Source organism: Condylostylus longicornis, unplaced genomic scaffold (assembly GCF_029603195.1).
Source record: "Condylostylus longicornis isolate FDR11 unplaced genomic scaffold, ASM2960319v2 ptg000048l, whole genome shotgun sequence".
Lineage (NCBI taxonomy): Eukaryota > Metazoa > Arthropoda > Insecta > Diptera > Dolichopodidae > Condylostylus > Condylostylus longicornis.
The window spans coordinates 1,879,447-1,892,943 of record NW_026578017.1 but is presented as its reverse complement, the minus strand read 5'-3'; the positions used below and the strand labels follow the sequence as shown (position 1 = coordinate 1,892,943).

The following is a 13,497-nucleotide window of genomic DNA, read 5'->3' as shown; positions in this document are numbered from 1 at the left end:
GTCGTATGTCTACTTACAGGTTACACATATCTATTAAGTTTTAGTTGATATCCAAAAGGAAATTTTAATTATTTGGCAAAATAATAAAACTAGATTTATGAAACTTAACAGATTTGTATCCAATTACAGGTTCGATGAAACGCTGAAGTTTTGGTGGGATCGTTTGACAGATTCGGGTTGCTGTCATGGAACTGCAAAAGCTAATTTAAAACGTTCGAAAAAATAATAATGTTAGATTTATGAAACTTGCAGATATGTGTCCAATTATGGGTCAGACATAACCCTGAAGCTTCTTAAGAGTGGTTTGACAGGTTCGAGAAAATGGTTTACAATAATGAAAGCTAATTCTAAATATTTCAAAAACAAATTTTTAAACTCAGATTGTCAAAGTGCAAGTATAATTCGGTCGGATTATAACTACTTAACTAAAGTTAAACTCTGTTCCTTGAAGGGTCCTTAATGCGAACGTTACTCTAAAATTCATTTTAAAGTAGCATTAGCGTTTTGGAAGAAAGAATTAATAATGCGGCAATTATACAAAATTAAGAGCTTTCAGCTGCGATTTTTGTAATAATAGTAAATTTACCATTTAAATAAAACAAAAAATAATTAAGTATGCAGAATTCTATTAATATTTTTATACAAGTATTAGAATTCATTTAATATATATGAATAAGGGTAACAATTATCCCCTATGTTCTAATTACCATAACTTACTTATATAGATTTAATTTTTGTATTATCTTTTAATTGTTATATTTTGATAGAAATTCATCATATATTCGTTGCAAAAACATGTATAAATTCATAGTATGTGCAGGTATAAGTACTTTAAGCTTAAAAATTTACTTACAGCAGCAAAATTCAATTGTGATATTTCTTTATCACAACTTTTTATCCTTTGAATCTTAGTTGAACTTATAAAGGGAATTAAGTATAACATACACATAACAATAAAAAAATAAGAAAATATTTCTCTGTGAATTAATGAAAAAAAGAGAATGATTATATTGTATATTATTGTGTTGAATGTTTATGTATTGAATGTGCTTGAAAGTAAGTAGACATTTAAAAAATTGCGCAAGACTCATATCGACCAAATCAGCCATTTATATCTACATGAGTGTAAGCACATATCATCATTGTATAAAGCTGCAAAGAAAATAATCCCCATAAGTAAGTATTTTCGTAGATACATAGATACATACATAAATTCTTATATTCATACATACAAACACACATACTTTTATAAGCAAAAAAAAGTGATTTAAACAAGAACACAAATATTCATAATACCAGTGAAAATCATAATAATTTTGCTTCTCGTTTTATAGAGGTTCATAAGAATTTATTTTTTTTATAAATAAAGTTACCCCATTGCATTATGCAAGGAATTTGTGACCAAAGCTGGACTTCGCAAAAGGAATCTGTCTATGATTGGCGAACATGCAAGGAGGATGATTCGCAGGGAGGACCTCTGTAGAAGCTGCAATGATGAAGAGGAGGAGCAAACTTCCCACCTTCTATGTTCATGTTCGGCGTTGACGAACTCCAAGCAAAGATTACTTGGGTCATACGTCTTAAGGTTTCAGCGAATGTGAAAGTTAGCGATTTCGGCTGGTTTTTGAAGAGCTCGGGCTAGTTTAAATGAGGGGCAAAAAAGGAGAAGTCCAAATCACAACGGGCCTAAGTGGCCTATGTCTACACTACGGGGAACCGCGACAACCTAACCTAAACCTACCCTATTTTATATTCCTTTTAAAAAATATCAATCATATACGTCATTTTAAGTAGTTTATAAGTAAGTAAGTATGTTTAAGTAAAACACAATATTATATTACAATATTAGCACATACGGCACATATTACACTTTCTTATATTATTATTCTTGGTTTTTAAACAAGAAATTTGCATCATATAAAATAACCAGAATACTCTCATAGTTAAATTTTCATAGATAAACACAAATACTATAAGTATGTATTGTTGTGTATTTCATACATATGAAAATCTAGAGTACTTATTTTGTATTTACTTATGTACTTGAGTAGGTACACATATATTTTTATACTTAAAAATCTGTTGATAGCCTTGAATTTCTTCTTCGTGTTTCTATAATACATAAGCAATGAAAAAAATCATATATGTATCTACTTATAAATAAATACCTATATACATTATATTATAATTTTTATTAACACCGTTAAGGTAAAAAAGAAATATACAACGATTTATAAAAACAAAAAAAAAATAGAAAACATATGTACGTATATACACGTGATATATAACAAGTAATATACAAAGCAATTATGAACAGCATAAAGATCATCAAAGATTCATAAAAATATCCATACACATATATGTATACGTAACTAGTTTCAAAAATAATAGGTAAGAATATGCGATTGTACCAAGTAAGTATTAGGTAGATAAGTAAGGTACCTACTTATCTAAATTCTTTATTTTGATGCAAGTTACATATAAAAGCACATACAGGATAAATTTGTTCATAACAAGAGGTAAAAAAAAAACAATACAACACCAGTTGATGATTTCATAATCTTAATTGGAAAATATTCAATAAAATTAATTTGTTTTTGCTTCATTCAGAACTTATCAATGAAAAAAACCAAACACATTTTTTTGTGGGCACATAGCTTTGAATTTTAAAAGAGAAAACAAAATGATGAAGAAATTTTGGAAACACAATTTTGTAAAAAATTATTTATAGAAATGGTATGATGAATTTTAGGAAGATTTTTAGCTGCATGTTATGTAATTAAGAAGAAAGTTTTATTAAACTTATTTTTTAAAAGTAAACTTATCACAACTCCCTAAGGTACACCATATACAAATGGACAATAGTTTTAGTGGTTGTAATCAATAACAAAATTTATGTTTATTATTCATTATGGTAAACAACGTCTTATAGCAAAACTAGTGAGGTTTGGGCAGATACCTATTTGATTATAATGTAATTTTCCAAATAATTTACCATGCCTACTTATAAAGTATATATCTGTCTAATTTAATTCATAGGAAAAGTAATATTTCCTATAAAACACAAAATTTATAAATTATAAATTTAGAAAAATATAAAATAACATAAAATATCTTCATATAATTTTAATTTAAATCTTTAATATTTTGTGTATAATAAATTAATTTCAATTTTAATCAATAATCAATAAAGTTCAACACGGGATAAATTGACCTAAAATCCGGACATCGAAATGCAGTTTACTTACATTTTTTCTTTTTTTTTTTTCTTTTTTATTTTGTAGTCAAAATAAAACAAAAGATGGTGGGTTTCTTTCAGTTAGAAACTCAAAACAAAGTTTTAGTCGAAAAATTAAAATTAAACATTTATCAATATAAAAATCTTTAGAATTTTTATAAAGAATTACTTTATTTGTAAATTTTTCAAAACAAAGTTAAAACTTACCTTCCGAGGAATATTTAAACCAGTATCCTTTTTAAAAATAATTTCTTAACAACAATTAATTAGTATAATGTTCTTTGTTTTATATTCAATATTTATTATACACGATTGATGATATTATTATTGCATACAACCACCTTGTTCTACAAAAATATGGAAAAAACAAAAAAAATCCTGTCTGGCTTTAATGGCTTATATGTACTAAACAAATAATTATTTATTCGAAAGAACTAAGAATGAAAAATAATAAAATTTCCCGGAATAAATATTATTGTTATCTAATTTTTCAGCTTTTTTCATAATGCCTAGCATAATATATTTGTGAAAATAATTTCATCCTATTAAAAAAAATTAATTCGAAATTTTATTCAGTAAATTTTCTCTTTTCATTATTATTCCAATTCAAAATTTAATAATAAAATTTTTAATGCACAAAATTCAGACATTTTTAATTTTTCTCTGATTCCAATTCGTTATAACTGAACAAACACCATTTAATATTTTTCTTATTCCTTTTGCCTCTTATTTTTTCTGATATACAAGTATAGCTTATTCTACGAACTTTATATTTTTCCACTTTTCTTAAATTTTTTTTTTTCAAAGACTTCCAAGTATAGCATTTTTCTGTACCATGAATAAAAAAAAAATTATATTACTTTTCAATTAAACATTTTATTCACTTCTATTAAATTCATTTTAATGTTATTTTATATTCACAAAATTTACACATAATTTTAATTTTAGACAATAAATGTGTTTATTTCAATATTATGGAAAGATTAAAACTTTTCTTTTATAGAATACCAATTTGTATATTTTTTGTTCTTTTTTATTAAGCAATTATTTTACTTACTACAATACTACACTTAGCAAACTTTAAATATTAAAAATTAAAACACAATCATTTCCCGATCAAATTGCGCGCACCCAACAACGAAAACCGTTTCATTTTGACTAATTCCTTTATTTTTCAACTAATTTTTTGTTCCTATATTTTCCGTTCTTTCTTAAATCGCTGCCGCTCTGAGCTGCTATTTCTTTTTCATTCCATTTTCATACCATATTCACTTTTGTATAATTGTATATTACAATTTACAAAACAAAATCTTCATTTGCTTTTAGTTTTTCTTCACAATTCTTATGTCAAAAATTCACAATTTATGGAGTCAGTCTAAATAACGTAGTATGTACATAGTATTTTGAAATGTTTAAAAATTGACAAACAGTTTGACACACTTGGAATGTATCTTTTATTAAAATATAAATTTTACATTTTGCGATTTTTTCTCGTTAATGTTATAAAAATTATATTATACAATTACTAATGAAAGGTTTTTTTCCTTCTTCACTCCTAGGAGGAGTATAGGGCTAGTGCATGATATCTATCATGCCCTAGTTTCTATAGTCATAGAGAGTTAGCTAGGTAGGTGACTAGCCTACCGTAGTTTTTTTATTTATATTAAATATTTCAGTTTATTAATATTTAATGTTTATTTTTCTTAGTCTTTAGCATCGAAAATTATGAATAATTGAAAATTACTTGTATAATATTTATTAGTATTGCATATAAGGTTATATAATATTGAATATAATTTTTATAGTGATCTGACCGGGGTTTGAACCCGAGACCCTTCGGTTAAAGGGCCTGTGCCATAACCACTGCACGAATGGTCAGAAATGAAAGGTTTATTACTTTGTATTTGACATTGTCAGAAATGAAAGGTTTAATACTTTGTATTTGACATTTCAATTACAACTATGTACACTAAAAATGGTAAGAAATTAGTTTATTTAGTAAATTAAGTATTTCTTAATTCAACATTACGATAAAATACTTGCATAAATGTTAAATTTAAGTTTTCAAGTAAAAAACATAATGCCATAAAACATTACATTAATTTTTTTAATAGATATTTATATATCAAATAAATTTTTTGAAAAAATGTACCCAAAAATTAAATAAAATTTATTTTTCTACAATGTACTTTGTTTAGTTTTACATTAATTTATATTTAGTTTATATGTACTCGATTCGGATTGAGAATAATTTAGCCCTTATTTTACAGCACCTTTTTAAGAAACTCAAAGAGAACTACTAAGGAAACTCCAAGATAACTGAATGGAAGACTTCCTATTTTATTAATATTCTCATACTTAAAGGTCATAATTGACCACCACCTCACTTTAGTAGATTTTCTGACTTAAGAATGGGAGCATAATATGCCAAAAGAACAACTTTTTGATGTACTGTAAAAACAGAACCATTCGCAGGGGTAATTCGCGGACATTCACTTGAATCTGGTAAATCCCGTTTTAGATACGTACATTCTATATGAATTCTGAAATTTCGCTTCTGAAATCGCTCTTGTTCTGTTTCCGATTTTAGTAGTGACTTTTACTAGATGCACAGTGTGGTAAGTAAAACTAAGTCTCGGGTGCTGCAATAAAAATTGGATCACACGGCTCATATGTTTCCTACTATAAAAATATAATTTTGCTACTAAAAAACTTTATACTTTTTTGATGGTATAAGAAGCAACGAATTAGAAATTTGAAAAGAAGACATCTCTGCTTCCATTTCATTTGTACTCTTCAAATATTAGTTCTCATATTGGAAAACAAGCGGTGAAGCCAAAAACTTCAGTTGGGTTTCTCTAACAACGCCAAAGGTTGTCAAATTGAATTTGACATTTTAGTGTTAAATTTATTTTTTATTAGAAAATTCAGACACATTGATATTTACATACGTATTTTAAAGGGGGAATACTCGTAAAAATATGAAATAAAACAGATTTCTTCCGAAGCCGATATAATAAAAGAAAAAACATACATTTTTGAATTTTTTGACACGTTAAAAATACAGAAACAGTATTATTTTACTGTGTTCATTTTACTTCATTTTTTACTGTTTTAATTTTTAATTACTGATGAATTATGATATTGTTCGTAGTTATTCTCTCTATATTCAAACAACGATATATATCTTTGGTGGATTCTAGTAAATTTTTTGTTATAAAATTTTTATGAATATATCTAGACAAGTTTCAAATGTAAATAGTTTCTCTTTTTGCTTTGGCGGTAACGCTGTGCTTGACGTTAGTTTTATATTGATGGAGTTTTCTAGGGGATACGCCACAGTTGATTGTGGTACACAATTGTCAATTCACTAAAATATTATCAAAATAAAAACATTGGGTTGGTGTTTTGTCCCAACAATTTTTACACAGAGAAATAGGAAGTCAAACAATTATTTTCAAAATAAAGGATAAACTGAGCTAATAACATTTTCCCAAAATAATTAAATTTTACAATAATATGATGTAGTGTCTGTAACTTAAAATTAGCCTTATAAACCTTAACTATTTTAATATTTAATAATTTAAATATTTATTGATAAATGGAAGCAGAAACTCGCCCACATAATTCTCAACGTGTTGGAAGCACTAAAAATCAGGTTAGAATTGTTATTTTTTTGTTAAATGATGTTAATTGATAATAAAATGATGTTTTTAGTACTGCTACCCTCTGCTGAAAAATGTGCATCTTTCAATACCACCACCAACCGTAAACGGCAAAACAAGTTTCACGTACGGGGATTTTACATATTATCATTATAAATGTGACTTATTTGATGACGTTGGTTGGGGTTGTGCATACAGAACTTTACAATCAGCTTGTTCATGGATACGAAATATCTTGATTAAAAAACGATCCATAGACGATAAAATAGATATGGATAACAACAAACAAGAATTAAAAGCTCAATCCGTTCCAGATGTCCCAACAATACCAGAAATTCAGAAAGTTTTAGTAAATATTTCAGATAAACCTGAATCATTTTTTGGCTCAAAAGAATGGATTGGCGCTTTAGAAGTTTTTTTTGTTATTGATACAACTTACGATGTGTGCTGTAAAATTCTTCATATACCAGAAAATGATGACATAAAAAAATACGCAAACATTATATGGAAATATTTTGAAGAATTTGGTGGTCTGATAATGATGGGTGGCGACGTTGATGCATCATCTAAAGGAATTGCCGGTTGTCATATTAGTGACAATCAAGCTTATTTTCTAGTCATTGATCCGCATTTCGTTGGAAAGCCTAAATCAATTCAGGAACTTATCGAAAAGGGATATGTAAGGTGGCAACATACATCTGAATTTATTGATAGTTCTTTTTATAACCTTTGTTTGCCTCAGATTTCAGCCAAGATATTTTAAAATTAATATCAAGTTTCATACGTTGAGTAATTGTAAATGCTCATTATCCTGTAATAATAGCACCATTTATGCATAACATAAATTACATTAAATATGTAAAATTTTATTATTCTTTTTAATTTATTTGCTGACCCGTTATATTTTATTATCACCAAACTTAAGTCTTGTAAAATGTATGTTATTATCTATGGGTAATTTACTTTAAAACATATTTTAACCCGACCAGTAATTGATGTTATAAATAAAATATAAAATATACATAAATTGTTTATTTTTAAAATTTGATACGGATTAAAGTTTTTTCTTTTTTTGTATAATAAACGCTAACCAGGTATTTCAACTTACCGAGAAAATTTATTGCAAAATTATAGCGTATTTAAACAGTTTTAATAGTCAACTATACTTATATAGCCAAATGATATTTTTAATTTATACGGTAAAATTAGTTACACTTTGATTGGAAAATATAGTTACACATGTAAAGTTAGTATACATACATGAAGCCCTGACATATGCATTTTTCTTGCTTATTTCGAACAAGGTAAATTTGACTTAAATTGCTAAATATCAAAATATATAATTTTGAGTTTTTTTAAGGCTTAACATTTGGGCAAAATACATACATATGTACATATTTTCTACATTTATTAGGAATATTTACCAAATACATAAATTTTGCTTTATAGTTTTTTATTTAAATTAAAGATAAATAGAGTAAGCATTAAAATTAAATCAATTTGTATACCTACATACATACATATACATATTACAAACTATAAATAAAAATGCTTTTTTAATATTATGTACATACATAATATATTTTAAATTTATTTACAAATATTTAAAAATCTTTAGAATCTCGATTGAAAACATAAATACTCCTGCAAAAAAAAAAACAATTAATTTTATTTTTAAATTGATTATGCACTAAAAAAGTTACCACAAGAAAACCAGCACCTAATAGTAAGGCTTTTGCCTTAACTGGCATATTGATATCTGTGAAGTAAATATTCATTGTATACTGGGATATGTCAGAACTCCATTTTCTTGTAATAGAACCAAATATAGTTTCACCATCGAATCCATAAATCTATTTATTTGAAAAAACATTTATATATACATATTTCAATTTATTTTAATCAAAATGAAAAACTTTGAGAAATATATTATATATTTATTTATTACATCAAAATGTCCTTCAGATGGCGTACAAAAACAACCACATGCAATTTTATTTGTTGGTACTCCTTTTATTTTATATGAAATTGATCCTTTTTCTCTTACTGTAAATTCATTTGAAAGAAATGTGGGTTCTTCTACAATATCACCTAAAAGATCTCCGGGCGGTGACCATACTTCTAGACATCGTTGTTGACATTTCACTAATCCCATAGCGCTTTTTCGTTGAAATGTTAATGCCGGTTGATGTGTTCGATCAAGAACAATCATTTGAAATGGTCTATTTGCCCCCCAAATCGTTCGATCGCGTTCAGTTGAACTTTCTGAAGCAGCAAACAAAGCTTCACCTAAAGGTGATCTTACTATGAAACGATTTTCAGAGTTAACTGATGATAGATCTTAGAAAAGTAAATCAAAAATAATTTAGTATCATATTATGTAAACAATAATAATGCATTTAATAATAACACAAAGTACTTTATGTAAGTACATATTAACTTACTATCATTTAGTTCAAATGTTTGTTCTATATGAACAGATGGCATTTCATCAAGAACCTCATAGCCTGAACGTGGTATAAATGTCCTACTACCCAAATTTAAACTTTCTGCTGAAGAAGTTGTTACCGGCAGTTGAATTCTAGAATTGCCTTTAAAAGTATAATTTTATTAAAATATTATTGTGACTAAGGTAATAAATATTTTTATAGAAACAATTAATGCAAATCAAAAGAAAAACTGTTTGAGTAAAAAAACAAAGTCATCAAAAGTTATTATTCAGTTGGGTTACACCGTTTAAGTTTTATTATCTTAAAGAATTATATTTCTAATAATTTTATATATTCAGCTTAATTTTATACTTCAAAATAAAGCCAATCGTGTGCATTAATGGCGAAAGTTATAAAAGAAACATTTCATTTGCAGTCCATTTTCTACATATATTAAGGAGCTTAAATATTTGATTAATTTTTATTTTTTCATACTTACCAGCAGGACTGGTTGTTATTACTGGATTAGTTCTTGATTCTGAAAGTACAATAAGAAAGCTTTAAAGAAAAATAAAGTATTTAAAACAGATCAAAATATAAAATTAATTTAATATTATAAATTATTCTGCAGATTCAAAATAAATCGACGCACAAAGCCTGTAAATTCGATTAAAAAATGAATTAAAAGAAAAAGTTTTTTTCTTGTTTTCAGTTTTTGCGTTTTTTTGGGAAAATCTATAAGCAACATACGTACATATTAACGTATATATTAACGATTTTTAAAGTTCAGCGAACAAAATTCGTTATACTGTATAACTTTTTGACGGCAATATTAATTAAAGGGGCAACTGAACTCGATTTCAATAAATTCAATTCATAGTCCCAATTATTTGTAAATAGGTCTTATGGTCTTATTCTTTGGTCTACATAAGTCTAACAGAGAAATAAATAGAGACACAGGTGATTTAAATGTAAGCGAACGTTCTTCATATACATACATACGAGTATGTACAACTAAATATTACTTGTTTTGATTTTTCATTATTTAAACATTCAATTTAATATATAATAATTCAAATTTTAATATCTAATGGATTCATTTTAATTTTTAAATAACACTATTTGAATTAAAATTTGAAATCTAATCACAATATTTTTGATTAATTTAATCTTAATTATATACAAAAGTTATGATAACAAGACCCTTTGTTAGAATAAGAGTACTTAAGAACTGAAATTGTATCAAACATACGCACATACATATGTACGTATTTTCTCAAAGTTTTTTGTCTGTATATGTACATAAATTTATACATTTCCTAATATGTATGTGCTTACATACATATATGTATTTGCAAATTATAAATTGTCTAATTTAAAATAAATTATGTCCCAGTAAAAAATAAAATTTTATCTCAAAAATACTTTTAATCTAAATTTTTATTAACCCAAATTCCAATATTTTAACTAACAAAATATTAATAATTTGTTTTTTTTTTAACTTTTATTATTTTATGATGAATGAAAAAAAGCTTTGTTTCCAAATAATGTTGGAACACGTATATCAAGTAATAATTTTAATAGTTTTATAACTTTTTAATTTTTGGAATTTGGTGTAAGATAAAGTTCAATTGAAAAATAGATTTGCGTAACCTTTTCGTTTTTTAAAATGGTGTAAGAAGGTTTACATATTTTTCGAATATTATTATTAGCTCTATTTAATAGGAAAATGGATTTATACTACCTTTAAAATTGCAGCTGTGCTTAAAGTTCCAATGAATTTTTAAAATTTTTTTTTTAAATGCTGCAAAAATTTTTTCAGTTAAAAAAAGATTATAACAGTTATGTTATGTATCAAAAAATGTCATATATTAAAAGGGTATTAAAAAACTGTTTAACTTTTCCTTAATTTTGTGATAATGCATTAAAAATCAAGATTGTAAAGATTTATTCAATTTCGTGGGATTTATATGTGATTTATTGTAAAACCCCTGCTTTTTAAAAAATCCTAAAATTATAATCAAATTTCTTAATTATAATATTATTACCAGATGCTGATATTGAAATATCCTGATGAGCCATTCTTATTGAATTTTGAAAATTAGGATTTGTTAAAGGATCGTCCTTTGCTGGTTGCATATTTTATTTTGAAATAAAATTTTTGTTTTAAAAATATAAATTCACTATTTTTTTTGTATTAATTTGTCACAAACAAACAGGTGGTATTACGAGTACCTGTTTGGTAATAATTTTCCAAAAAAAACAAAAGTTCAGTGTCGTTTGAAAGAATAGAGACTGATTAAGTAAATTTTAGCAACTTTATACTAAGCAACAGAACAGAATGAACAAAAAACTCTACTTTTTTTCTTGTTTTTTATCAATCAAAATAATTTTACCCTATCATTATTTACCAATAAACGTATAATAAATATTTACTGATATCAATAACTGATATTATGTATTAATAGTATACGTTCCCTACATATGTACGTATGTGTAATGTTAAATCACTTTTGAATGAAATAAGATAACAAACTTTATCTTAAAATTTATTTTTTATTTTGTTCAGAAGTATGTAAAGAAAGTATAGGGAAAATCAAGTTAATCAATAAATAAAAAAAAATGAGCTAAATAAGTAAAAAAATTAATTTTACTTTAATTTTTTTGAAAAATTAATTATTTACGTTCCCAAATAAAAATTTATAATTTGTATCAAGAGCTTAATTTTTCAAAAAAAAAAGTTTTAATATAGGTAGGTGTTAGACTGTACGAATTATTTGTTTCTTATGCTAGAAACAAATAATTTGTAAAAAAAAATTACAAAACTTTTCCATATTTTTTTATTTTTTCTTTAAATTGAATTTACCGATTCAAAAATTCGTAAATGATTTTTCAAATTCGCATTGACAAAGTATAAAATAAAATATGATTTGGTTTTGATAGATATTTGTGTTTTGGATTGGCACAAATATTTTAGATTCCTTTTGTAAATGGTTTGAAACCAGGGAGTCAATGTCAATTTTTAAAAATGTTAAGGAATTCCGACAACTTAATCTTAAGTCTTTATCTTAAGATATTATTAATTAAGGACGGATATTTTCGATAATTCAGTTATAACTTAGGTCTTAATATAAAAGCCGTTCGATTAATCCTGTAATACGGTAAAATCTGCAAAAAAAAAGCATGTTCGAAAATGACAGTTGTGCTCTAGAGTTCTAAAGAAATGTTATTTTTTCTTCAATTATTGTAAAAATGTTATAAATTAGAAGAAAAGCATAATAGAAAAATGTTATACATTGAAAAATTACTCAAGTATGTTACAAATCTGCAAAAGTATAATATTCAGTTTCTGAAGATTTTTAAATATTTATGAAAAGACTTTTAAAATTTAATTTAGAACTTTCAATGCATTATCAAAAAAACCCCAGCAAATTTTCACAAATTCAGGATAGTTTGTTCGTGAAACAAACATAATGTAATTCTATAATTTCTTGAAATCTACAAACAAAATATTTATGTCTTTAACTATTCTATAATAATATGCCTACTCATATGCTAATTTTGCAATTCTAAAATTTAGAATTGCTTATGAGCAAACTATATTCACAGTACAGTTTATGGAAATTTATTACAAGAAAATTAAAAGATGCACTTTTCATAAATTAAACATTTTTTTTATAACAGAAATAATAAGTATATATTTTCTTTCTTTTTTTTCATTTTAACTTGTTTATATATATATACATATATGTATATTTTTTTGTATTTTACATTATATAGTAATTTTACATAATTGGTTTATTTCATACTTAAAAATAAAATCTTAAATAGCTACACATTTTATTTGTTTTTTTTTTCCTTTTTTTCATAATTCATTTTCAAAAAAAAATGTTTATTAATTTTTTTTCAATACATATATTATATAGTTTAATTACATAATACATATATTTGCTATTCTTATATATAAAAAAAAATCCTATATCTTACTAACTTTATACACATTTTATTTTTACAAAGTTTGAAAAGAAACGTTATACAAAAATATAAAATAAGAAATTCTTTTTACATTAAATTTTTGTAACTTGCTTTTTGTTATTTATTTATGAATAAACTAAAAAATAAGACTAAATTGATACAGGTATTGAACTTAAAAATAAGGGTAATT

At 25.1% G+C, this 13,497-nt stretch overlaps 2 protein-coding genes across 2 annotated transcripts; one reads left to right on the top strand and one right to left on the bottom strand.

The window, feature by feature from the left end:
- Positions 1-6,581: 6,581 nt before the first annotated feature.
- LOC129611011 (probable Ufm1-specific protease 1) lies at positions 6,582-7,946 on the top strand. The gene is made up of 2 exons (XM_055523913.1): positions 6,582-6,896; positions 6,956-7,946. The coding sequence occupies exons 1-2, from the start codon at positions 6,840-6,842 to the stop codon at positions 7,664-7,666; spliced, it is 768 nt and encodes a 255-aa protein (XP_055379888.1). The 5' UTR covers positions 6,582-6,839; the 3' UTR covers positions 7,667-7,946.
- A 67-nt stretch (positions 7,947-8,013) lies between these two features.
- Positions 8,014-11,659, bottom strand: LOC129611009 (phospholipid scramblase 1). The gene is made up of 6 exons (XM_055523912.1): positions 11,381-11,659; positions 9,832-9,870; positions 9,348-9,494; positions 8,852-9,243; positions 8,607-8,756; positions 8,014-8,547 (listed from the first exon to the last, which is right to left on the bottom strand). The coding sequence occupies exons 1-6, from the start codon at positions 11,469-11,471 to the stop codon at positions 8,518-8,520; spliced, it is 849 nt and encodes a 282-aa protein (XP_055379887.1). The 5' UTR covers positions 11,472-11,659; the 3' UTR covers positions 8,014-8,517.
- Between the last annotated feature and the right edge of the window lie 1,838 nt (positions 11,660-13,497).

Excerpts from the sequence above, each read along its gene's own strand:
- LOC129611011 (XM_055523913.1), top strand. The coding sequence starts at position 6,840 with ATGGAAGCAGAAACTCGCCCACATAATTCTCAACGTGTTGGAAGCACT. Across the intron at positions 6,897-6,955 it reads TTGGAAGCACTAAAAATCAG|TACTGCTACCCTCTGCTGAA; the intron begins GTTAGAATTGTT and ends TGATGTTTTTAG.
- LOC129611009 (XM_055523912.1), bottom strand. The coding sequence starts at position 11,471 with ATGCAACCAGCAAAGGACGATCCTTTAACAAATCCTAATTTTCAAAAT. Across the intron at positions 9,871-11,380 it reads TATTTCAATATCAGCATCTG|AATCAAGAACTAATCCAGTA; the intron begins GTAATAATATTA and ends TTGTACTTTCAG. Across the intron at positions 8,757-8,851 it reads CATCTGAAGGACATTTTGAT|ATTTATGGATTCGATGGTGA; the intron begins GTAATAAATAAA and ends TCAAATAAATAG.